Source organism: Chiloscyllium plagiosum, unplaced genomic scaffold, assembly GCF_037043375.1.
Source record: "Chiloscyllium plagiosum isolate Xiang-an unplaced genomic scaffold, Cpla_swu_hap1 HiC_scaffold_26, whole genome shotgun sequence".
NCBI classification, from domain to species: domain Eukaryota; kingdom Metazoa; phylum Chordata; class Chondrichthyes; order Orectolobiformes; family Hemiscylliidae; genus Chiloscyllium; species Chiloscyllium plagiosum.
The window spans coordinates 35,118,438-35,146,246 of NW_028270164.1; the positions used below are offsets into that span (position 1 = coordinate 35,118,438).

Here is a 27,809-nt window from a genome sequence, read left to right on the forward strand (position 1 = left end):
AAGAAATACTTCAAGAAAGGTTTTTGTTTTATACTCACTAAATTCAGCAATTTGCAAGGATACCAATTCAAGGGGATACAGCACCTACGTTACATTACAGGACTGCATGTGATTGCTTGGCAAGTAGACTAATTGACAGGGGTGTTGCCACAGAAAATGCACACATCAATGCTGGTTGATAGTTAATTGCCAGCTTTATTTAAATTTGAAACCAAACAGTGTTTAATATTAGATGCAATTTTGCAATTGGACAAAATTTGCTGTACAATTTGAGTACACACATACTGGATGCTGCATTATTTAGGGGCCTCTCCTTTGCAAGAGAAATAATATGTACATATATGGAACCGGTTTTAACTTACCAAAATAGGTAACTGCAATTTTCTGGTTCATTTCTCAGGACAATGTTCTCACTAATTAGTCAACTTGCTTGATTTAAAATTTAAACAAAACTTGACAGTGAACTGTCAATCATTAAAAGTGATTCTCCATAGCAATGCCTCGCAAGATTCTGAAATCCAATTTAACTTCAATTGTAAGATTATGCCCTGATTCATTACTTTAACTATCAATCAGCTTCCCTTATTCCCCAGTGGGTCACAGTTAGTATTGTCCGACCTCTGAGCCGGAAGAACCAAATCCAAGTCTCAGCTGCTCTAGAACTATGTTGTAACATGCCTGAACTGGGTAATTAAAAATATTACCCATTCCCCAAAGCCTATCAAAATAAGATAGAACAAGTAAAGGAATTTTAATGTCTGGCTAGTGCATCTATTATCACCCTCCAGTGATTAACTATTATCCAAAATTATGCATTTAAGAAAGTCACAAAATCTACTGACATCTTTTAAGCTGTGATTCACTACTGGGGAGTCATCACTGCTCATTATAGCTTTACTTATCATTTCACTGCGTTTTGTAGCTTATCACTGCAATATCAAAATATTCTGTGATCTGCTTTGCTCAGTTGCTTGCAGTCAAGGTATATATGCTATCACATCCTTGTGAATGATACCTTCAATTCACTGTCTCAGATTTTGCTTAAATGATGTAAACCCACCATTAAGTCAAACAAGTATCAATGTCTGTGTTAGAGGCCACCTGTTTAATGCATTTCCACCCTCCAATTATGGATGTTTGGAACAAGTTACTTTAAAATAAGGAAACAATATTAAAGGAAATATAGAAAACTACAAAGTACGAATGCATAAATCACAAAGTAGGTCATACATAAATAAAACAGTCTGTACAAAATAAGTGCACAATCAATACTGTATAAAATGACAGATATCCTTAAACTTTCAAACATATAGTTTCAACTATTAAAACCTAGAATAATTATACTACCCACAAAACCAATCAATCAATCAATCACACACTGTGACAAAAGTTAAATCATTTAGCAAAGGCAGCCATTGCTTTTGTAACTAAAACATTACAAATTAAAAAAAATAGAACACAGCCGCGATCTTTCTTTCCTCCGCTGATAATAGATTTTAAGAAACAACTTAATGATTGAGGAAAATCATTCACCCATTCAACCAAAGCAGTTGTTACTTCCATTTTGTTTAAATACTGCTAGAGTGACACTGAACAGTCACATTACTGAAGTCCTACATTGATTATAATTTAAAAATAGGAATGTAATATTAAATTCATGAGTTAATAATAGCTGAAATCAAGCTAAGTATGAATATTAATTTCCCTACAGCCTCTACCAGAATACACTTACCAATCAGCATTGTCATCTTAGAGTATAAGTTTTACCCTTGTATTGACATTTTTGCAAAACCCCCTGATGAATGCAAGACAAAATGTTTGACAAAATCTGTCCTTTTTTTTTTAGCAATACCAAGATTGTATATTAATAAATCGGTGAAATTTGCAATATTAAATACTTTAACTGAAAATTGGAAAATGCACGAGTTAGGATATTTCAGGTTATTTTTATCTTTCATATTTTGTCTAATCAAGCCACTACAAACAAAGTACACTGGAAAATCAGAATGAGCTAAATACCTTGATGGTAACATTTCCTTTGGTAATTTTTCTCATGTTGAATCCGACTGTTGGTATCATGTCTTCACTGAATTGTCCAGACTGTTGGCACAAAAAAAATAAAATCAGGAAAGACTGTAGTAGAAATAGACTTACCACAGAAAATAATTGAATATACGACAATACTTCACAGCTCTGCTCAAAAAGCAGCACTGCTTCATATTTATCTTTCTTATTCATTAACATGGTGGGTGACTTCTATCAAACAGATTTCCAAATAAAATGTTTGAACAACACTCACCAATAGTATGCACAAAAGATACTATTTCTTTCTTAAAAAAAAAAGATTTGTTTACATCAAGGCCTCAATTACACCAGCATAGATATCTGCATATTTCAGACTTACAAAAAGACAAATACTGGAAATAAATGGATGTATGGAATTTAGCTTTTAAAAAAGTTTCTATTGAAACAAAAAAAGAAAGCAACGTAAAGCACTGCTATCAGTAGGAGTTACCTAATGCACTTAAGAAAATTTTCTTTCCATTAATTGTTAATGTGCAGAACATTACAAATTGTTAACATTTATTGAATTTGGCAATCAGAGATATCTGGGGAAACCAGTAGTGGAGCACTCATTCTTGTCAAATATTGCAGTCAGATTAATTTTCCAGAACAGAGACAGTTGATTGGAGGAGTGTGGAGGGAGCAAAAGGAAAGGTAAAAATTGTATTCACATGTTTCATATTCATTGTATGAAAACTACAAAACCAGTATTTGTCTGAATTCGGATTATAACAACAAGAACAAAATAATTCCAGTGAAAAACATTCAATTTGTTTATCTTCTGTTCACAGCATTTTTATTTTATTGTTTTCACAGGATGTGGATGTTGCTGGCTGGCCAGCCTTTTACTGCCCATCACTAATTGCCATTGAGTTTGTGTTGGATTTGTTCTTATTTACAATGTACCAAAATATTTGGGATTAGACACCACTGAACATCTCTGACATTTTCTAATCATGAATTGGGAAAAACTGAAAGAAGAATATCTTGATGGGCAGGCAGCTAGGCCATCCAATTCAAGTCAGAAAATGCAAAGTCGGAATTTGTGTTACAACACAAAGACAAGATAGCAGAACTACATCAGTCTTTCTTGCTCTGTATTTGCAAAATACTAAAATTAAAACATTCAAAGATTCTCAAAATTGATTCCAAATGGTTCTTAGCCAGGCTTTTGAATAACTTAAAATAAAAACAGAAATTGCTCGAAAATCTGAGGTCTGGCAGCATCCATGGAGAAAAATCAGAGATAATATTTCAGGCCCAGTGACTCTTTGTCAGAAAAAATCTAATGAATATCAACAATCTAAGTTCTGCTGCCAGAGAGAAAGAGTTAGAATTATGAAAGTAACTGAATTTGTATGTCAAAGAGCGGATAGGATTTTTTAAAAAAGGGTCTTCAAGGACATGGAATTTTGGGGTAATAGATAGTTTCTGTTGCTCAGCAACACAGAAACAAGGCGGCATATCTGAGAAAGCTTGAAATCAATTAAAGGAGTTTGTTAATTGGTCTTTACAGAATATGGTTACAATTTGCATTTCTGGCCACAATAATTGTAGTACAGACCATAAAAACTTAACAAATGGCTTTCTTTTTAAATAAAAGAGGTCCAATAAAGGATATTGAGAAAAGGAGTTTCAGATTCAAATAATGATTCAATTGCGAGGGGTAAAACTTGCAGACTTGATAGAATTGAATTACCTCAAGTTTATGCCTTATCATTCCAAGAACCTAAGCAAACTGGCATTTCTTGCATCCATAAAGTATGTTCTTTTACAACAGATCTCTCAAAATCAATGATGCCTTATATATTCCTAAATTTCATGTATCCTTGTTGCCATTTGATTTCATTAACTAGATTCGCAAAGATCATACTAGTAATGCACACTATAATTTATAATAAGCTTTACAAGACAGTATATTTCAGAAGCAGGTATTGTATCATATGAAACCTTGGTTTGATATAAAAGACCATCTGGAAAAAGAATACATCAGAATGCTGAAGGCATGAACTGACAGCATTAGTGCAGCACTGGGAGCAACAAAATCATATTGAGTCAGTTTAGTGACTGGCTTCATTGGTAACATTTATTGAGGCACTCGAGTTAGAAGGTCACTAGTCTGACATCACTCTTAAGATTTCTACATCCCAAGAGTTGAGCAACAAATACTAAAAACGAGTATGCGATGTACAAGATGCCCAAGTGTACTCTAAATAAATATTACATCCAATAGAAAATCTTTAGAAGATATTTATTTATTTTACAATTCTAAATTAGAAAAATCAGTTTTCCTTCAACAAATACCAGCACAAGCAATGAAAAAGCAACTCAAGACAAAAGTGAAGTCAACTTTGGCTTACATGAATGAAATCAATGGGCTACCACTGAAGTTGTATCATTTTATTTTGTCAGTCGAAGAAATTATTGATATTTCACCTTTCTTGCAAAATAGGTTACATGATTGATGCTCTCAAGAGGTTATGAATACCTTGCAACAAAAGCTGTATGTTATGATCATTTTGGAAATTTAGATATTAAAGTACAGGCAAATGAAGTTTTTCAGCTCTGTGAAGACAGCTTTTTTTGAAAAAAAGTCAAAGTCAATTAGAAGAGTAATTTGAAGACATGACTTCCAAAAAGAGCAAGTGTCTAGCATGAGATCCATACTGTCAACGGAAGAAGTGCTTGCTGAGTTGAGTTTTATGATAAGGACCCTGATACTTTTCAGATCAATTCAGAAGAATCGGGTTTCAGTGCAGAAGGACAACTACATCCTAGAAGGGCTGTTTGTTACTTTGTAGAATTTCCAGGTGAAAGCAATTGCAGAAGTGTCCCATCTGTCTGAACAGAAAAAGAACCCAAGCCCTCAGAAACAGAAAGAAGTCTCCAGGTCATCAAAACTGAGTTGGCTGAAAAAAGAATATGTTAAGACGAAGTAATACTTCGCTGGAGTTCAAAAGCTGTACGCAGCATGAAAACAGACCCTTCGGTCCAACTCATCCATGCCATCCAGAAATCCTAAATTAATCTTGCCCCCTTGGCCATCATTTGGCCCATATCTGTCTAAACTTTTCCTAACCATATCCCCAATAAGATGCCTTTTAAATGATGTAATCGTATCAGCCGCCACCAATTCCTCTGGCAGCTCATTTCATACACGGACTACCCTCTGCGTGAACAAGTTGCCCTTTCGTCCCTTTTAAATCTTCCCCCAACCCACCCCCACAGCTTAAATCTATGCCCTCTAGTTTTGGACCCCGACACACTGGGGAAAGGACTCTGAGTATTCACCACATCTATACCCCTCTTAAATTTTATAAATCTCTAAGATCACCGCTTAGCCCCCGACACTCGAGGGAAAAGAGCCGCAGCCTATTCAGCCTTTCCCCTATTATAAAAACCCTCCAAACCTGGCAACATCCTTGTAATCTTTTCTGAATCCTTTCAAGTTTCACAACATCCTTCCTTTAGCAGGGAGACCAGAATTGAACTCAGTATTCCAAAGTGGGTTAACCAATGTCCTGTACAATCACAGTAAAAGGATATTGTCAAGAAGAAAAATACAAAAACAAAGACTGATCTTATGATTAAATCTTTTCAAACTATTTTTATTTCTTTTGTTTTATAAACTTGTAACTTTTGTTAAAAGAATACTAACAATCTCATGTGAATATGTTCAGTGACTAAACCACCATGGGTAACCAAACTCCAAAACAAAAAAGAAAAAAAAACTTAGGATCTTTCAAGCAATGTTTCACTCTGGGATTGGATTTGTCCAGTATTATCAGCAGCTGGGGTCATAACTTCAGGAGGAATACAATCCCCAGATTAGAGCAGATTTGTTTTCAAATTCAACAAATGCATTTGATCATTTGAAGCAGCGAGTGAAAGTATCCTAGGCAAAAAAAAAACTCTGCTCAAGGAATCAGATTTGGGTTCACCCCATTTTTGATCATTGTAAGCCAGAGATCTTGCGGTATAGGAATTAAAGAAAGGAACAACTGTTCTATTTTAATACAATATTTCAGAAAGACGGTTTGCAATTTCACAAACCTAAAAGAACCAAATAGTGAACATTTCCCACTTGAGTATGCATAAGATACACAGTTGTTGATATTTATCATCACTGCTTTAAATACAGCCAGAGATGTACAGCATGGAAACAGACCCTTCAGTCCAACTTTTCCATGCTGATCAGACATCCTAACCAAAGATAGTCCTATTTGCCAACACTCGACCCATATTCCTCTAAACTCTTCCTGTTCATATACCCACCTTCTAAATGTTATAATTGCATCAGCCTCCTCTGGCAGCTCATTCCATGCATGCACCACCCTCTGCGTGAAAAAGTTGCCCCTTGAGGTCCCTTTTAAAGCTTTCCCTACTCACCTTAAACCCATGCCCCCTAATTTTGGAATCCCCTACCTTGGGGAAAAGACCTTGAATATTCACACTATCCATGTCCCTTACGATTTTATAAACCTCCGTAAGATCACCCCTCAGCCTCTGATGCTCCAGGCAAAATAACCCCAGCCTGTTCAGCTTCTCCCTATAGCTCAAACCTTCCAACTCTGGCAACATCCGTGCAAAATCTTTTCTGAACCCTTTCAAATCTCACAACACCTCCGCTAAAATATGTTCTAACAATCATTAAAATTACTAAATATTCAATTATTTTGCATGTGAATGGATAAACTTTATTACCAGACAGGTACAAGTCTACTGATAATTTAAAACTGAATTATCTAACGCAGCTAGAATCATGCAATATAAATAACTTGAAGTAGTCATTACTTAAAAAATGAATATGATGACTCAAATGATTTTATTGGACATTACAGTGAAAAATAATTAAGGTACTTTTTTGTAAGTCCAGTGAACTAAGTTTATCTCGAAGGTAACCGTGCCATGAAGGTTCCAAGTTTAATTATTAATAAAGCACAAAAGGTATACATTACTTATAAACTTTACAGTACTGTACTGTCAGTAGTTTGTAGAGACTCATTCAGATGTTTTTCATTGACAGAACAAATGGAAATGCAAACATTGCTAACAGTATCTGTCTGCTTCTCCCTGCAGAAAAAACTGATATTTACTTATACCTGACAACACTCAACAAAATGTGGAAAAGGAGACCAAGACTAGATCAAATAAATAGATGCACCATTTGTACAACAAGGTGAAGCATTAATAAGTGTGACATATGTAGATTAGAGAATTAAACATCTGTTGGATCAAAATAAACAAAAGATCATTTCATTTGCTTCGCTCAGCTTTAAATTCACCGAGAACTACAATTGTGTAAGCAGCCTTGATACGGAACTATTGTGCATGTATTATAACATGCTGATTCAGAAGCTTTTGACAAATCAATAAAAGCTAGAGCATGGACATAAAATTAAAAGTGCTAATGGAATATTGACATGCATCTCAAATGGCTTGGAATAAAAAGGGGAAAGTTATGTGTTCTGTACATCCCTGCCAGCAGCTCATCATTTAGTGCTGAACAGTTTTTTTATACAGCACTCAAAAAGTAGTAAAGCATCCCAAGAACTTCTCAGAGGCATAAAACAAAATATGACATGCGTCACATAAGGACATATCAGGACAGATGCCCAAGGCCTGGATTAGGAGGTAGGTTTCTTTAAGAATTGCCTACAAGGAAGAAAAAGAATTGGTGAGTATCTATCATCAACTGGCCTAAAAGTCCATCTGGTTAACCAGCGTTCTAACACTAATCTTCATTTTCCTAACTACCATCACTTCTGAGGAATGTTAACTCTAATTTCTCTTCACAGATGCTGTCAGAGCTGCTGAGCTTTTCCAGCAATTTCTGTTTTTATTTCTTACACTGCCATCCTTATCTGGTCCAGTACACACGTGACTCCAGATCTAAAGTAATATGGTTAACTCTTAACAGCTGTCTGAATTGTTCAGCCATTTCAGTCAACTAAAGAGCAATTTGGGATAGCTAATTAATGCCTGTCCACATCCCATGAAAGAATAGAGAAAATAAAATTTCCTTCAGGTTAGAAGACCAAGTGGTAATTTAACTAGAGCTTATAAAATTTCAAAATAACAGATGCAGAGAAACTACTTTCACTGGTGGGAAATCCGGAACAACTGGCATAAAGATTAAACGTTAGATCATTTGGGGAGAAAACACTTCTTTCACACAAAAAAGTGGTCTTCAAAAGGCTCAGAATACAAGTTATTAGAAATTTTCAGGACTGAAATCAATGAATTTTTAGTAGGTATAGGTCTCAAATGGATAAGCAAGGTTGTGGTACAGATTAATCACAATGTAGTTGCATACCAGCAGTTGTTCCAGGAACTTAATTTTCTCATGTCAACACTCAATTTCCCAAATGCTCAACTTGCTTGCCTCCTACTTTTCACTTGCATAAAATTCATTTGTTCTAAACCATGGCCACACATTCTGTGCTAAGCTTGATCCAACTCAGCTGTCATACTTGTATTCACTGACAATATGTAGAGTGCTCTTGCACATTTCAAATCACTTCATGACCTAATCTAAATCTGTAACAGTACAAGGCTAGATGAGATTCCCAACTCCATATCTTATAATCTTCCAACCTGTTAAATTTTGTAAATTTCCCTCACCGCACTACCTTCAATGCACCATTTCCAGTACGGGGCCCACTATCTACTCCTTAAATTACCTTTTCTTTTCGACTTCTATCTGCCCAGAATTACTGTCTCAGATCTCTAAAGTTGGATCACCTCTTAATGCTTACATCTTTCTCTGTATAATCCTTTCACTCCATGTTTATCTTTACTCTGTTCCCCCATTTCAAAGCATCTTGGCAACATTAAAAATATACTACATAAATGCAAACTTTCAAGATAGACAATATGCTCAAATGAACATGGATGATAGCACTTTCTTATTATATTTTTATTATGCATTTCCCACAATTATCTTTGGGGCTAACCTTTAAAGCTCTTGCACTGACTTTAATTACAATCACATTGTGACAATAGCAAAAGATGAAACTGAAACACAACCAAATTAAGTTTTCTGCATTGTTTAAATGGTCCAAAGAGCTTCATTTCCATCAGGCAGTCTCAAGGAAAATTACTTTCACATATCTGATAGCAATGCTTTCCACGTCATTAAAACTCTACAGGTTTGATTGTCGACAATAATGGATAAGAGGAAGTGGTGAATGGAGAAAGATAGTAATAGTAGTAGTAGTAGTAGTAGTAGTAGTAGTAGTAGAAAAATTGTCACGGATGTAGGTTATGATGGTCATACATCCAACTGACTGGAAAAGGACAGGAAGATGACATGACAATCATTTGTCCTCTCTCATGATCTGGGGAGTAAATATCTGTGAAGAACTGTAATGCATTTGCGTGCATTTCAATCCACTTGGATTGAAGCATATACATCATGGAATTAATGGAAAATAGAAGCTTTAGAGGAAGTGTGGCGCTGATAACCTTTTTTTAAAAAAATAGTTTAATTTGTTCCAGGAGAAATGTTTCAACAAACGCATTATCAATTAATTCAGACTTTGGAATTTCCTCTCAGTAAATACTTTATTACAGTTAAAATCATAACATCAGCACATGCATTATGGCATTTCATGAACTGTCTGGTTTTAGAAACTGAAATGGTTATTTTGCACTAAATAGAAAACTGCATACATTTATACACACCTGTTTCCAGTGGGCAAAAATGGAAAAAATAAAATGAAACATTAAACCGTCTAGTTCAATAGAAATGAGAACAAATGACAAAGTCATTTAGTTTCACTATTTCTAAACTGCCCTTACTAAACTGCAAATCGGTTTACCAAAATATTACATAATTTAGAGAGCAAAACAGGGAACTCAAAGACAGAAGACACTGGTCGTTGTGTTCACTCTGTGCTTAATTCAACCGTGACCTGAAAACATCTCCTCTGTCCATAACCTGTTAATATGTCAATCCAGTTCCAAATGGATATGAGTTTTGTAGCATAAAACCTTCCTTAATTTTCTACTATGGGGCAGCCTCATCAAGAGCATTGGTGTGACAAGTGATAAATATTCTGATAACGTAGCTGGCTGGGACATACTCATGGACATAGTAGAGGCAGCATTACTGCACAGCTGATCATTCTATATCTGACCTTTGACCCGAACATTGTGTTTCTAGCTACAATAAAAGTCTACAAAACTGTCACAATTGTGGTTCGGTCTAGAAAACAAAAAAGTGCAATTCAAAAATTTGTCAAAATACTAATCTCTTTTGGCATTATCACAAAGAATTTAGTAAATTGCAGTGATGGACACATGTTTTTTTTTTAAAAACACCAAATCCTCTTGGAAAAAGCGAGTTGGCAGAATGATTATAGATTTGGTCCTTTAAAAAAATTGGTAGGGAGTTTTAAGTTACATGACACTACAGTAAATTGCTGGTCATTATGGATCTGTCAGCTGTGGAAGCAATTTAAAGTGATGGATTACAAGGAAGCTTGCAACAAAACAACATACTGCAAAGTATTAAAGCACGTCGGCTCATGGCATCTTTGCTATAGTATTTTGATAACTGCAAATCAATAAATCAAGAAGTAACTCTAAAATGATATAGCTTTTCATTTTATCAGAACTCTCAAAAAGCAACCTTCATTTTTTTTAAATAATTAACTTTTCTGCTCAAAACTTAATGCAAAAACATTATTTTAACTGATCAATGACAAATGGACCTGAGAGAGCACTTAAGGCCTGTATTCCCATGTCACCAGCCAGCAAACTTAATATTGAGATATTTAGTTTAAACAGATGACACCTAACTTAAAACTCATATGGCTTTAGGGATCAGCCCTTCTGCAATTTAGCAAAAAGGATGCAGGAAGAGATGAATGAATAAAAAATGAGGCAAGAGATCCTCAGCAAAAAAGCAAAACTCATGGAGGTGGAAAAGGAGAGGCCTAGAATGCGATGCTTTCTTGCTTCTAACACATGCAGCAGATAAAGACTACATGGTAATCATACACAGATGTATACATTTTACACCACTAATTCTATTAGCATTTTTCATGCTTGCAGGTGCCTCTGGACACTCAATTTTGAAGTCAACATTTCACCATTTCCATTTCTGAAGTGTTAATTAAATAGAAATGCCAAACATCCAAAATATATTTATCATAAGGTCAATAATTTCCTGAAAGAGTCTTTATTTTGGCATGAAGAATATAATAAACAAGGGAAACCATGAGGATGAAAATTTCAAATTCCGTGCTGTAATTAAATGGTTTATTTTTAAAATTTATGCTACAAACATACAATTAAAAATACAGAACAAGAATCACATTCAGGTTGCAAAACATACACTCTTGTCCGCTAACTTGTAAGATATTTGTCATCAAACTTGAACAGGTAATAGAGTGACACGATTAAAAGAATGAGAGATTAAATATATATTCTTTGACATTTAAATCTGAAGATGGAAAAAGAGGAATGACTGACAAACAATACTGATGAATTACCTAAAGAGAAATAAAGGAGGTAAAAGAAAGATTGGATAGATGAAAAAACTGAAAACAGTTCAATTTTGAATACATCTAGGATCAACTTACTCCCCAACTCTTTCTAGGTTCCAACATTAGGTAGTATTATAATAACAGAAATCTTGCTTGCAAGTATCAGCACCATGTACTTGGTATATACAAAAAGTAGCTGAAATGTTTAGCGATGCAAACTATTTGTAAGTGGAAGTGGTGTGTAATGAACCTAATTAATAAAGTAAATGCAAAAGCAGCAATTTCCAGAATCTAATTAAGAAGTTGGTGATGAATTTAATAGGCAGTCTCTTAAATAATCCAAAAACTTCCTAATTACAAACATATACGTTATTCATAAAAATCTACAAATGCATACATAAGGTCCTAAATCAGTCTGTAGTCTTTGCTGAGAATAAGCAAACACAATGAAATTTGACATTTCTCAGAGCTTCCCTGCAGTTGCAACTGGAAAGGCATTTTCTACTCATGCAGGAAACTATTTACACTCATTTTGAAGCAATAAGATGTCTGAGAACTTAACTGACCCTCATTATACTTTAGCAGAGAGACCTGAAAAAGTGGTCTTTCCCCACTACGCCTTGGTAGCAACTGCCCTGAGCTTTAGCTCGTCCCTTAGCACATAATCCTAGACCTTGGAATGTACTAGTCTGCAACAGTCAAGGTCAACTTTTCACATTGGAAGACCAACATGTTTTGGACAGACCGAAGAGCGTCTTTCACCAAGACGATAGACATCCAGGCTTGGTCAATATTTGGGTCTGTGCGTGTCCCAGGGAACAACAGCACAAAGTCCTGTACCATGGAGCTGCTTGGGATGATCCTCAACAAAAAACACTGCATCTCTCTCCAAACCTCCTTTTGTGAAGGTCCATCCTGAAGGAGAGGCGCAACAGTCACTTCAGCTACTTTTTGAGGGCAGCATGTGGTGGCAGAGAGAGTCAGGAAACTATGAAGGATCTGATGGATGGTGCACTTCTTACCATCAGCCAAGCTATGTTTTGATATTTGTTAGAAAGTTTTGACAATGAGGCATTCTGCCAAATGATTTGACAATTTGCTCAGGACTGCTCCGAAAGGATCAACAATGCTTTTTTGAATTGATCAACTTGTCGTCAAAAAATTTTCCTTTAAAAATTTCTCCACGGAGGACGGGCAATAGAGAACACTCCAACTACTTGGAGCATTCCACAGCTACAAGCCAGACTCATCTTTGTAACACCAGGTCAGGTAGAATCTCGGTATGTAGTGATACTTGGCATTTGCGTAGCAAGGGTCTACACACAGCTTGATGTAGCTGCACACAAAGGTGGCCGTCAGTATAAAGGCCACATTGGGTACATGTTTTACACACACACACACACACACACACACACAAGTTCCTAATATCCGATGACCAGGTTTTTACCTGCAAGAGGGGAAGTGATGCTCTGATCTGGTCAATTTCAGCCTCATCTTGGCAATATACTCCTCCAAAGTTCAGCACACACCCTGCCCCCTGCAAACTATATCACAGCACCTTCAAGTTATGTGACCTGATGCTGAAACAGACAAAGGATCTGTTGGCCATTCCCAAAGTACATGGCCTTGCTCTTGTCTTGATTTATCATGACTTTCAAGGCTAATCTGAACTGGTCACAGATACTCATGAGTCTGTGCACTGATGTCGGGTCAGAGCAGAAAATGGCAACGTCATCCATATACAGGGAAGCTTTGACCCACTGACCTTCACTGCCTGCAGTTTCCCCACTCAGACTCGCAACGTTCCTGATGGATTCAGCAAAGGATCTATGCAACACAAATAAAATCAGGAATGGGCAGACCTGCATGACTTCAGATCCCACAAGGAGATTGAACAGTTCATCCACTTTACCAACACCTTCCACCCCGACCTCAAATTTACCTGGACCGTCTCAGATTCCTCCCTCCCCTTCCGAGACCTCTCCATTTCCATCTCGGGCAACCAACTCAACATAGACATTTACTACAAAGCAACCGACTCCCACAGCTACCTAGATTACACCGCTTCCCACCCTGCCCCCCTGTAAAAACGCCATCCCATATTCCCAATTCCTTCGCCTCCGCCGCATCTGCTCCCAGGAGGACCAGTTCCACAACCGAACAGCCCAAATGGCCTCCTTCTTCAAAGACCGCAATTTCCCCTCAGACATGGTCGATGATGCTCTCCACCTCATCTCCTCCACTTCCCGCACCTCTGCCCTTGAACCCCGCCTCTCCAATCGCCACCAGGACAGAACCCCACTGGTCCTCACCTTCCACCCCGCCAACCTCGAGATACATCGTATCATCCTCCATCATTTCCACCACCTCCAAACAGACCCCACCACCAGGGATAGATTTCCCTCCCCACCCCTATCAGCGTTCCGGAGAGACCACTCCCTCCGTGACTCCCTTGTCAGGTCCACATCCCTCACCAACCTAGCCTCCACTCCCGGCACCTTCCCCTGCAACCGCAAGTGCAAAACCTGCGCCCACACCTCCCCCCTCACCTCCCTCTAAGGCCCCAATAGATCCTTCCATATCTGTCGCAAATTCACCTGCACCTCCACACACATCATTTACTGTATCCGCTGCACCTGATATGGTCTCCTCTACATTGGGGAAACAGGCCGCCGACTTGCGGAACGTTTCAGGAACACCTCTGGGACACCCACATCAACCAATCCAACCGCCCCGTGGCTGAACACTAACTCCCCCTCTCACTCCGCCAAGGACATGCAGGTCCTTGGCCTCCTCCATCGCCAGACCCTGGCCACACAATGCTTGGAGGAAGAGCGCGTCATCTTCTGCCTAGGAACCCTCCAACCACACGGGATGAAGGTAGATTTCTCCAGCTTCCTCATTCCCCATCCCCCCACCTTATCTCAGTACCAACCCCTGGATTCAGCACCGCCCTCTTGACCTGCAATCTTCTTCCCAACCTCTCCGCCTCCCCACCCCCTCTCCGGCCAATCACCCTCACCTCCTTCCACCTATCGTATCCCCAGTGCGCCTCCCCAAATTCCCCCCCCACCCCACCCCACCTTTTTTCTCAGCCCGCTTGGCACACCAGCCTCATTCCTGAAGAAGGGCTTATGTCTGAAATGTCAATTCTCCTGCTCCGAGGATGCTGCCTGGCCTGCTGCACTTTTCCAGCACTTTGCAATTCAGATCAGATTGGGAAAGTTTCTAATTCCTACCCATTGACTGAGAATTTCTACTGATGTTGGTGTAGAGCAGTCAGATCCAATTGTGCTTTCCCTCCACAAAGCCCATTTTGGACAAGATGTCCCCCCAACCCCCCCAAAGTATGCATGCAATATTCTGCCAAAGGCCTTCTCCTGATCTAGGCTGATGTGGCAGGTGCCCACCCTCTGTCCTGCACCTAAGTGATCATATCCCGGAGGAGCATGAGGCTCTCAAATATCTTCATATCTGTGTTGTGCCAGGCAGGATCAAGGTGAAACATCGACCTCAGAGTAGCCCTGACCCAGTTGGAAAGACGAATGGTTGGGAGGCAGTGCTGCCTGTGTGCTTCATGTCATACAAGGCATGAAAGGATTTGCAATCCTCTGTCAGACTGAAATGACATTACCGAGCAATTATGTTTCTTCACAGAGCTCTACTTGCGCACCATCTGTGCACATGAGCATGTTTCATCATACTCCATGAAGTGGAACCTAGACCAAAAGATCATCTTGGATGCCTTTGAGACATGGTGCAAGTCTTGCTGGCACTTTGCCTGAATGCTTGTAGTATTCGTAACAAAGTAAATGAATTAACAGCACAAATTACTGTGAATGATATGATGTGGTAGGCATCACACAGACATGGTTGCAAGAGGTTCAGGGCTGGCAGTTAAACATTATAACTTATCAAAAAGACAGGGAGATGGGCAGAGAGGGCTGGGTTGCCTTGTTAGTTAAGAATGGAATTAAATCTATGGCGCTGAATGACATAGGGTCAGATGATGTGGAGTCTGTGTGGATTGAGTTGAGGAACCACAAAGGCAGAAAATAAAATGACAGAGTTATGTACAGACCCCTAACAGTGGTCAGGACCAGGGGCGCAAGATGTTTCTGGAAATAGATATGGCATGTCAGAAAGGCAAGGTCACTGATCATAGGAGACTTTAATATGCAGGTGGACTGGGTGAATTATGTTGTCGGTAGATCCAAAGAAAGAGAATTCAGGGAATGCTTACAGGATGTTTTTTTGGAACAGCTTGTGATGGAGCCCACAAGGGAACAGACTACTCTGGACTTAGTGCCTTGTAATGAGCCAGACTTTATAAAAGATCTTAAAATAAGGGAACAGTTACTCACTTCAAGCAATCGTATTATGGTAGATTTCAGTCTGCAGTTTGAAAGAGAGAAGGCAAAATCAGATGTAATGGTGTTACAGTTAAATAAAGGTAATTACAGGGGCATGAAAGAGGAACCGATGAACATCAAATGGAAGCAGAGCCTAGCGGAGAAGACAGTAGAACAGTAGAAAGTTAAGTGGATAGGGCAAGTAATACTGAGGAGGTAGGGAGGCTGCATAAAGATTTAGACAGTTTAGGAGAGTGGCCCAAGAAATAGCTGATGAAATTCAATGTGAGCAAATGAAAGGTCTTGCACCCTGGAAAAAATACAAGCATGAACTATTTTCTGAACGGTGAGAAAATTCATAAAGCCAAAGTACAAAGGGTTCTGGGAGTGTTAGTCCAGGTTTTACTAAAGGTTAACTTGCGGGTTGAGCCGTGATTAAGAAAGCAAATGTCATGTTGTCAAATGGGTTGGAATATAAAAGCAGTGATGCATTTCCGAGACATTATAAAGCTCTAGTTAGGCTTTTAGAATACTGTGTCCAGATTTGGGCCCTACACCTCAGGAAGGACATACTGGCACTGGAGTGTGTCCAGCAGAGATTCACACAGATGATCTCTGGAATGGTAGGCCTAACATACGATGAATGGCTGAGGATCCTGGGATTGTATTCATTAGAGTTTAGAAGGTTGAGGGGAGATCTAAAAGAAACTTAGAAAGTAATGCATGGCTTAGAAAGGTGAGACGCTGGGAAGTTTTTTTTCTGTTAGGCGGGGAGACTAGGACCCATGGGCACAGCCTTAGAGTTAGAGGGGGCCAACTTAGAATGGAAATGAGGAGACATTTCTTCAGCCAGAGGGTGGTGGGCCTGTGGAATTCATTGCTACGGAGGGCAGTGGAGGCGTTAAATGTCTTCAAGGCAAATATTGATAAATTCTTGATCTTATAAGGAATTAAGGGCTATGGGGAGAATGCTGGCAAGTGGAGTTGAAATGCTCATCAGCCATGATTAAATGGTGGAGTGGACTCGACAGGCCAAATGGCTTTACTTCCACTCCTAGGTCTTATGCTCTTCTGCTAATTTAACCCAAATACACAGAAAAGCTCACCTCGCCTCGTGATCTGTTTAAGTATGAGTGACAGAAAACTTCCCAAATTCCAAAACAGTAAAATTCAAATTCAATTGGGTTTTAGTATCTTGGGGCATAATTTAAACTGATTGGTTGAATTTGAAATGTTGTGTAAACAACTCAGTATCTGAGTGACAGCTCGAATGTTACATTTTCAAGGTATCCAGCACACTCTTTGCCTGTAGTCATTCACATGACAGGCTTGCCTGCTTTTCAACTTTCACACTGTCTTAAAGGTACAGTACACACCTTCAACTCCATAACATTATACTTGAGCAGATATACCTGGTTAGAGCCAGACAGGCCTATCTACACTTTGCTCCATCTGTAGCAATGCTGAATATGTCGTGCAGCTTGGCATCTTTTACCAGTGTCATCACAAATCTGGATGTGGGGTCCAGTTTGCTATTAGCCCCACTAGATCACCCAGCTGTATCAATGACGTTGTTGAAGTCACCCAAACACAACGACTGGTGTGGATGTTGCCAACAGCAGTGGGAGCCAGATGCTCACACTTTACTGCCCGGCAATTGGTGTGAGTTGCGAGTATGAATGGACCCACAGTTTCTCTATCATAACACAATCTGCCAGATGATAAATAATAGGCTGTACATTTAACTCAGTTTTATATTCTCAGCAAATTCTGGGCTTCAAATATGATGTCTTAACCATGCTACTGAATACATTTCGATAAAATATGTCACATGTAAATGAAGATACAAAATCCAATTAAAAGCATTGATTTATGCAAGTCACACACCCATGTTCTTCATTAACAAAGGATTTATCTTTCTGACCTTCATAACCAAATTATCCCAACAAGAGATTGCACATTCTTCCATGTAAAAATGTGACTAAAAAGCAGATTTGTTTTTTTTTCTCCCGCAAATAAAAAAACTTGTACACAATTCAAGAAAAAAAGTACACCTGAAAAAAATTACAATGGCCCCTCTGACTCAAAACAACTCTGAAATACATCAATCTTTTTCGCTGAATCGTCCATCAACAGCATTTTAACGATGACATGCATCATACCAGATAAGATTATTGTACAAGGCAAGGACTTGGCGTGCACTGTTGCATAACTCAGCCTAATTAACAGTGGGCCAGCGGCACAGTCTATGAACAAACAGTTTCCAAAACACTGAACGAACATATGAAATAAGTCAGAAGTAGAACACTTTGGTCCCGAATCCACGTTGCCATTCAATACATTGACAGCTGATTTTCTTGCATTTTAAATTCCATATTCCCATTTGGCTCTGATAATCCTTGAATTTCCCTGTCTAACAACAAATCTATCCATCTGCATCTTAAAACTAATCAATGACTCTACCTCCATTGTCTTTCGAGACAGAAAGCTCCAAAGCCATACAACCCTAAAAATAACTCCTCATTCCTTTTCAACAGTGTTCCTTTATTCTGGACTGACCCACAAGATGAAATATCCTTTGCATGTCCACCTTGTGAAAACCATTCTGGATAGTATACACTTGAATCAAGTCATCCCTCATTCTTCCAAAAGCAAAGGGATTCTGTTGTTCTATGATTACTAAGATGAGAGCCTGTTTCTCACTCGGTTGTGGTCAGCAATAGTGCTTTAGGGATAATGTTTACCACTGCTATAAGCAGCAAGGAAAATTAGACAGATCCATCATGTTTCATTTATGCATCTTCCAAGCTAATTTATACAACCAACATATAGGTCTCAAACACTGCCACAGCAGTACACAAATTCATAACCAACATGGCAGTTAAGGGAGTGAATATGCATGTTATTTTAGGGACTTCAGTAGCATTCACTAAGCTGGACAGCCATACAACAGCTTGACGGTCCCAAGCATGCTGATCAGCATCGCAATGCAGAAGTTCCTGCCTTGCACGGAGCTGGGAGGCTCACACAGTAGGAAAAAATTAGAGAGATCACCAGACTTCAGAAAAACGTTTGACAACACTTAAAAATGAGTGCACATGGTACTGGTTTTGACAGGAAGTTACCTAGGAGGTGGAGTAAATGTGGGGATAATGAGATGCATTTAAACGACTGGAACACAACTTATTATATCCCACAATGTTCTGTACTTGGGCCGTAATTTTTTGTCCCTGTTTCTGGCGGCAGATGTCTAGAACACACAATCCTTACAAATAAATGACCTTAAATTCAGAGCTTGAATCTTCAATGGTGATCCTAGAAAACACTTCACAAAGGATAGTTAAAGTTAAAAGCTAGTGAGGCAAATATAAAACTTCAAAACTCAGGGTGACAACTTTTGTTTGGTAAGGCTGGTAAGGGTTACAAAGTGGACAGATACTGAAGAGGAATTTCCCATAATTCTCTTTTCCCTGCAGTGGTCTATTTTTCATTTGGAATCCATTCTTTCCTGCTTCAAGGGTTTATATGGCTGTTGAGAGAGAGGATATCAGGAACCACAATTGTACTGCAATTAAGTTTTATGTGAGACACATTCAAATGGTTCAGCTCATTTTCCTGTCATGACTGCCTATTTGTATTGTACTAAAATCTGATGCTGCAACTTTTTACTAAATCCAAATTCTTCCTTTATTCTCTACAAGCTGAGCCCATAATAATGTCTTTCTCCCCTGCCACCACTCATTCATTATTTATTAACAAAGCTTTCCTCTGCCTCCAGACTGATAGCCAGAAACTCAAAAATCTCACCATATTGTAGCATAGATTAAATAGGTCAAGGAAGGATAAATGTATACAAGCTGAAGTTTATTCTGTCTTATACACAACAGATATTGTTGAAATACCCATTCTCAGAAACCTAAAACACAATTTGTACACTATAAAATAGGTGTCAGATACAAACAAACATGTTTTTTTCTTAAAAACACCGCAAATAATTTAACAGCTTTTTGTGGTGGGAAAGATTGGACTTCACCTTTGTCTGCTCACATGACATGTGAGTCATATGGATCATTGTTGCAAATATTGCACAAATGCGTTTAGCTAAATTTCAGTTAGTGCTTAGCTTCAAGATAAAATAGACTTGTGTACTGGAAGTTGGAGAATGTCTCAAGCCAATTGATAGTTGTATTTTCTTTCACAACTTGGAACTTGTACAATCGTTGTTCAACCTAAGTTATTCTACATCAAGCTTGATGACATCTAATTTGATAAAGCTTGCCTTCTCTCTTCCTTTGCTCAACTTTGCTGACACCTTGCACAAGAACATTCAACTTTCAGCTGGGATTTTCAGTTACAAAGATTACCACAACAATAAACACCAATTAGAATATCCATTATCTTAGATTGGCTAAGTGGAGTTGAAAAAAGCATTGATTTTGGCAAAGAATTTTACACCCAAAATGAATATTATTCCCTATTAAGTATTCCATGATATAGTTAAGTAGTGGATGAGAGGAAGTTTAAAAAAAAAGACATGCAATTCAGTCAAATGCCTCAAACAATATAACATTCCACAAAAGCTTAAAAAGGCTTACCATAATATGCAACTCAAGACTGAAAGATCAAATTAGTTCTGTACCATTAAGATTATTGCCCCCAACCTCTCACTTAGACTTCAGCATAGAATTTAGACAAACATTTCAATACAGCAAAAGGGAATACTGCATTGGTGTGAAAGCGTCACAGGATTTGAAAGGCCTGCTTCCTTCTGAAATATTGCAAGATATCCCATAGCATAATTTAAAAAGCAGCAGTTATCCTGGTATTAAGGCACAGATTTATTCATCACCATAAAAGCAGAAGTATCTGTCTTTCATCTCAATTGGTGTTGTGAATTTGCTGTGGACAAGCTGTCTACTGCTGCAGACTTATGAAAACGACAATTCTTGTAAATAATTTATTTTTTATTATGCAATATTTGAAGTACAATCAAGCTATTTTCGGTCCTTAAACTGACACTAATATTTTGTTCCACCAGGACCCACATAGTTGAAATGGGTGCTGCTGCTTGCTCTGGATCAGTGGTGCTGGAAGAGCACAGCAATTCAGGCAGCACCCGATGAGCAGCAAAATCGACGTTTTGGGCTGGAAGTTTGAAACATCCATCAAAGTTTTACCTGCACATCCACTAATATCATTTATTGTATCCGTTGCTCCCGATGCGGTCTCCTCTACATTGGGGAGACTGGGCGCCTCCTAGCAGAGCGCTTTAGGGAACATCTCCGAGACACCCGCACCAATCAAGCAAACCGCCCCGTGGCCCAACATTTCAACTCCCCCTCCCACTCTGCCGAGGACATGGAGGTCCTGGGCCTCCTTCACCGCCGCTCCTCACCACCAGACGCCTGGAGGAAGAACACCTCATCTTCCGCCTCGGAACACTTCAACCCCAGGGCATCAATGTGGACTTCAACAGCTTCCTCATTTCCCCTTCCCCCACCTCATCCTAGTTTCAAACTTCCAGCCCGCACTGTCCCCTTGACCTGTCCGGACTTGTCCGACCTGCCTAGCTCCTTTTCCACCTATCCACTCCACCCTCTCCTCCCTGACCTATCACCTTCATCTCCTCCCCCACTCACCTATTGTACTCTATGCTACTTTCTCCCCACCCCCACCCTCCTCTAGCTTATCTCTCCACGTTTCAGGCTCTCTGCCTTTATTCCTGATGAAGGGCTTTTGCCCGAAACGTCGATTTTGCTGCTCGTCGGATGCTGCCTGAACTGCTGTGCTCTTCCAGCACCACTGATCCAGAATCTGGTTTCCAGCATCTGCAGTCATTGTTTTCACCCCGCTGCTGTTTGCTGTCTAAACCTTTACGTTCCTCATTTTCAGGCAACTATTGATTAATCTCTTTTAAAAGTAGCTGGAGCTCTGGCATTGACAATAATACAGGGTGAACATGTAACCTCATATTTGGAATGTAGAGAATGTAATAAGCACTCTACAGTCACTTCAGACCTTCCTGTAAACATGTGAAGAGTTAAAAGGATTGAAGTGATTTGAGAGAGGGTCACAACACTACAAATAATAAAATGAAGAGCTGCAGATGCTGGAAATCTGACAGAGAAAATGAAGGAGCAGGAGAAACTCAGGTTTGACAATACCTATAAACAGAAAAACAGAGTTGATACTTTATGTCCCATGACTTTCTGACAAAAATTCTCTTGCCTTAAAGCATCAACTCTGTTTTTCTCTTTACAGAATGCTGTCAAACTTGATTGGTTTCTCCAGCACTTCCTGATTTTGTTATAAATGGTTATCCACTTTTTTGGGGGGTATATAAGAGGAAAAGGTGAGGCGCAGTAAGAAAAAGACCAAATTCAAATTGTTAGAAAAGCAAATCAGAGGCTCAAAAATTGTTACACGTTCATCCCATAACATTGTCAACACCACAGCTCCAACTACTTTTAAAAGACATTTATCAATAGTTACCTAAAAATGAGGAACATAAGGGTATGGGCAGCAAGCAATGGTTTTCAGTTAAATTACGTGGCTTATGGCAGAACAAAATATTGGTGTCAATGAAAGACAAAATTGCTTGCTTGTACGTAGAATGTTGCATTTTCTACAGGTGCAGTTAGTCAGCCTTGCAAAGTCATAGAGTTCTCTCAAAAAATGAGACTAACATAGAATCTACAAACTTTTCTTTTCAGGATAAAAGCATTCAAATGATGGTGAATTACAAAGGGAACACTGCTGCGTCTAGTTGAAACAGAAGTAAAATATCACCCTGTGCAACACATCAGTATGGTATGATGATTTGAAGCATATCACAAAAAAAAGGCAGTACTTCTTGAAAACTGCTTCTCATATTTTACAGGAACAGGCAACCATCTGGTGTGTCTTCCAAGTGGCCTTACTGAGAGAGAAGCTGGATTGTAATTCTTTAAAGCTACTTGGCTTGGGGTGGGGAGGGAGAAAACAGAGACAAAACACAGCATGTGCATGTTTCAACATCTTATTCCACCCTGCTTCACGGGCTTATGATTGTTGGACATGCCCAGCCAAGAATATCAAAGCCAATCCATCGCACCAACCACTGCATTAAAGACTAGGGATCAAGCAGAGGCCTCCAGTTCTTTTGTAATCAGTTAGTGTCACAAGGCAGCAGATTTAAAATGTTAAAAATAATGATTCAAATGCAAAAACAACTTCAAACTAAAACATTCTAATATCAGGACCTTACTTTCACAACAACGACACTAACAATACCTTTAAATCTGGGTCTATCCCCCATAAAGATTCGAACCTGATTTTGGAAAGTATAAATCACCAAACATGTGATCCAGGACACAACTAACATGATTATGACAGATAATTTGTAGATTACTCTAAATCAAACTTTTAGCTAACCTTCATAGACAGTTTATTGTAGCATATTCAATTTGAATTTTATACATAGACAGCTAATACCACAAAAGTTACAGTTGTGCAAGATTATAAACAGATTTTGATTGATTATTAAATCAGCTATTAAGTGAAAAGTAGTCTTGTGTCTAGGTAATAAAGGGAAGTATTCTCAACATAAAACTTATTACCTTTCATCTGCACAAGATTGTTATTCATATTTTAAAGTTTGGTTCACAAGTATACTTGAAGGCTTCCAAAAGGTACATTTCAATTAAAAGAAAGTGGAAATTATTGATAATCTCTTTACAAAAGAGACCACAAGAGCAACCCTTCACCCATATGCTGTTCATATCAAAATCTGAGTGAAACTATCCTATTTGAGAACAGGATCTCTACAGTGTGGAAACAGGCTATTTGGCCTAACAAGGCCACACCGACGCTCCGAAGAATATCCCACACAGGCCCAATTCCCTACCGTCGTACTCTACGTCTTACTCAGGAGAAAGCGAGGACCTTGCTCTGACCTATCACCATCATTCCCGACCTGCATCTACATACCACCTTCCAAGCTACCTTCCCCCAACCACACTCCCCTCTCCCCTTTCCCCCCCCACCCCATTTACCTCTCAGCCCCCTTCCAGCTCCCCCTAACACATTCCTGATAAAAGGCTTATGCCCAAAATATTTCACTCTCCTGCTCCTCGGATGCTGCCTGACCTGCCGTGCTTTTCCAGCATCACACTTTTCATTTCTATGTTCCCCTACCCTACGCATCCCTGAACTCGACGGACAATTTAGCATGGCCAATTCACCTAACCTGCACATCTTTGGATTGTGGGAGGAAAACGGAGGAAACCCACACAGACATGGGGAAAATGTGCAAACCCCACACACACAGTCACCAGAGGTTGGAAACAAACCTAGATTCCTGGTGCTGTGAGGCAGCAGTGATAATCATTAAGCCACCATGCCGCCCTGGTGTTACATATTTTACTTTCATAAACAAAAGTTACAGGAAGTAATTTTATTCCAATATCTTTAAGTTCTGGTGGCAGAATGCATCCAATGGTACCCCATTCCAAAACTGACCGACTTGCCCATCAGAGCTGAAAATGTGTTGCTGGAAAAGCGCAGCAGGTCAGGCAGCATCCAAGGAACAGGAGAATCGACCTTTCGGGCATAAGCCCTTCTTCAGGAATGAGGAAAGTGTGTCCAGCAGGCTAAGATAAAAGATAGGGAGGAGGGACTTGGGGGAGGGGCGTTGGAAATGCAATAGGTGGAGGGAGGTCAAGGTGAGGGTGATAGGCCGGAGTGGGGTGGGGCAGAGAGGTCAGGAAGAAGATTGCAGGTTAGGAAGGCGGTGCTGAGTTCGAGGGATTTGACTGAGACAAGGTGGGGGGAGGGGAAATGAGGAAACTGGAGAAATCTGAGTTCATCCCTTGTGGTTGGAGGGTTCCCAGGCAGAAGATGAGGCGCTCTTCCTCCAACTGTCATGTTGCCATGGTCTGGCAATGGAGGAATCCAAGGACCTGCATGTCCTTGGTGGAGTGGGAAGGGGAGTTAAAGTGTTGGGCTACGGGGTGGTTGGTCCGGGTGTCCCAGAGGTGTTCTCTGAAACGTTCCGCAAGTAGGCGGCCTGTCTCCCCAATATAGAAGAGGCCACATCGGGTGTAGCGGATGCAATAGATGATGTGTGTGGAGGTGCAGGTGAATTTGTGGCGGATATGGAAGTGTCCCTCAGGGCCTTGGAGGGAAGTAAGGGGGGAGGTGTGGGCGCAAGTTTTGCATTTCTTGCGGTTGCAGGGGAAGGTGCCGGGAGTGGAGGTTGGGTTGGTGGGGGTGTGGACCTGACAAGGGAGTCACGGAGGGAGTGGTCTTTTCGGAACGCTGATAGGGGAGGGCAGGGAAATATATCCCTGGTGGTGGGGTCCGTTTAGAGGTGGCGGAAATGACGTGGATGATACGTTGTACATGGAGGTTGGGGGGTGGTAGGTGAGGACCAGTTAGGTTCTGTCCTGGTGGCGGTTGGAGGGGCAGGGCTCAAGGGCAGAGGAGCGGGAAGTGGAAGAGATGCGGTGGAGGGCATTGTCGACTACGTCTGGCGGGAAATTGCGGTCCTTGAAGAAGGAGGCCATCTGGGTTGTACAGTTTTGGAACTGGTCTTCCTGGGAGCAAATGCGGCGGAGACGAAGGAATTGGGAATATGGGATGACGTTTTTACAGGGGGCAGGGTGGGAGGAGGTGTAGTCTAGGTCGCTGTGGGAGTCGGTCGGTTTATAGTAAATGTCCGTGTCGATTCGGTCACCCGAGATAGAAATGGAAAGGTCTAGGTACGGGAGGGAGGAGTCTGAGACGGTCCAGGTGAATTTGAGGTCAGGGTGGAAGGTGTTGGTAAAGTGGATGAACTGTTCAACCTCCTCGTGGGAGCACGAGGCAGCGCCAATACAGTACTGACTTGCTCATCAGCGAGCTTTCCTGATGGGTTGAATGTATATCAACGCCAATGTATAATTTAGCCTTGAGATAGGAAGGTATTAGGTCTCATCCTCATTCTCAACTATATTAAAGTATGGGGAAAATACAAAACTAACAAAATGAGTCAGGCTAGACTGTAATTTCTCTTACACAACATCAGCACGTAAGGTATGCGTAGATTCAGCTTCAGCAAGAGCAATCAGTGCTCATGTGAGGAAAATACTAATTTATTTGAAAACAAAACTTGGATTTAGAATGACAGCAATGCTGGGACAGATGTAATGGTTTGAAATTATTAGTTCAGTTGTCAAGAAAGTGTTTTTCCTTTTGATTCAGTTAACTCATACATTCAAAGTTTTTTTAAAAAGTGATTAGGCATAGCTAAAAACATCCTGAAAATATTGCAAATCTATTTCAACAGTACTATAAACAAGGGAAAAGAAATGCACTTGGGCATGTTTGCAGGAAGGGGCACAGATTGGCAATACAATCACAATTGACGTTAATTTTGCGAATCCAATGTGATTCCTCTTCAGAGCAAAAGTGTTAATTTTCTTTCTCCACAGATGTTGTGGTGTTCTGCCAGAGTTTCTCCAGTGCTTTGTTTATAATCACAAAATAATGTATTTTGCAACTTGCTACAGTTATTGTCACTGCAAATCCATTTTATAATGAACGTTCTACAAATTCCATTACTAAAATGAGAGAAATTTTAAAAAAGTTAACATAATACTGACTTGGTTGATATTGTCACTTGGATTGTGTTGTATATTCGTAAGATAAATCTCTGTGTTTAATAATTTGGGGGCAACCATAAAAGGAGGCAAATCAGGACATATTCTCTCCCTCAATGTGGTGGGAGTAATCTTTCAAATACTCCACCACTGTCAGTTTGCAGAGATAAGTATTCCATGCCAGAAGGAACCCATAAAATCCATAACATTCATCTACAGCAATGAGAAGGATTAAAAAACCAGACCCAGGCTGCAAACAATAAGGCAATGTTATCTGAACATACTGACAGGCCATAAAGGGTTAAAAAAAAACTAGCCTGGAAGTTAAAGCTGGAAGGGCGGATCATGCGCAGAATTGGTTTTTCTTAATTAAAGCACCATCTTTTTTCGAAATAAAAAGAGGAATAAATCAATCATGAAAGCAAGATATTGCCAAATTCGTTTAAAAATAATTGCCAGGGGACGTTTTAATTTCTAACATGTAAAACAAAAAGCGTAGAAAGGATGGTTATTCAAGCACGGGACAATTGAAATGGGCTGGTTTCCATGGGGCAGGCCCCTCTGTTGACATTTCGTTTCATTATTGCTAATTCTCTTACCGCTATCACATTGACAAACGTCGTCTTGCCCGAGTACTGCAACCCCACCAGGGTCAGCTCCATCTCCTCCTTCCAGAAGAGGGACTTGAACCAGTCCAGCAGCTTGTTAAAGAGGGCCAACATCTTCCCGTTGCCTCCTTTCTCCCCCGTTGCTTAGGCTTTTTTTAAAAAAAAAGCTTTTTTGGAGGCTGGGGATAGTTGATGGGGAGGGTGAAGGGCCAGGGAAGTGGAAAGTGATGAAAGGTTGGGGTGGGGGGTGACAGGAGGAGGTGGTGGATCAGCTGCTGTTTGACGGCTCTTTTTATGAGTTATTTAATTTTTTTTTCAAAGCCCCGACGGCCGCTGCTTAAGCCAGAAGGCGGCTCCGGCTCCTCCTCGACCGGCCTCCCCTTCCACAACCCGGAGCTGGAGGAAAGAGACAGAGATGGAAGATACTTCTTCTCCCTCCCGGGGACAGACCCGACAAGAGAGAACCGAGCTCCCACAGCCCCGTCTCCTGTAAACACACCGCCCGCCCCCCGCAGCGACCACTCGCGCCCCCTGTCCTGGATGAGTGGCAACAACCCCGTCCTCTTCAGGGAAGGATGAGACATTCCCTGTGCAAAGCCTCCCTGTTGCCACAAGATATTTCCTCAATCAACCTGTTTCAGAGATTTTAGGACACACCTTTGGAGCAGCTGG

General features: G+C 39.9%; 1 protein-coding gene across 1 annotated transcript in view; it reads right to left on the minus strand.

The window, feature by feature from the left end:
- Window positions 1–27,557, minus strand: part of LOC122563224 (ADP-ribosylation factor-like protein 8A) — a 52,904-nt gene extending 25,347 nt beyond the window's left edge. Inside the window, exons 1-2 of the mRNA XM_043716808.2 lie at window positions 27,129–27,557; window positions 2,020–2,100 (exon numbers count right to left, since the gene is read on the minus strand). Of these exons, the coding sequence (XP_043572743.1) occupies window positions 2,020–2,100; window positions 27,129–27,251 (204 nt within the window). The 5' untranslated portion in view covers window positions 27,252–27,557. The remainder of the gene's footprint in view (window positions 1–2,019; window positions 2,101–27,128) is intronic.
- Between the last annotated feature and the right edge of the window lie 252 nt (window positions 27,558–27,809).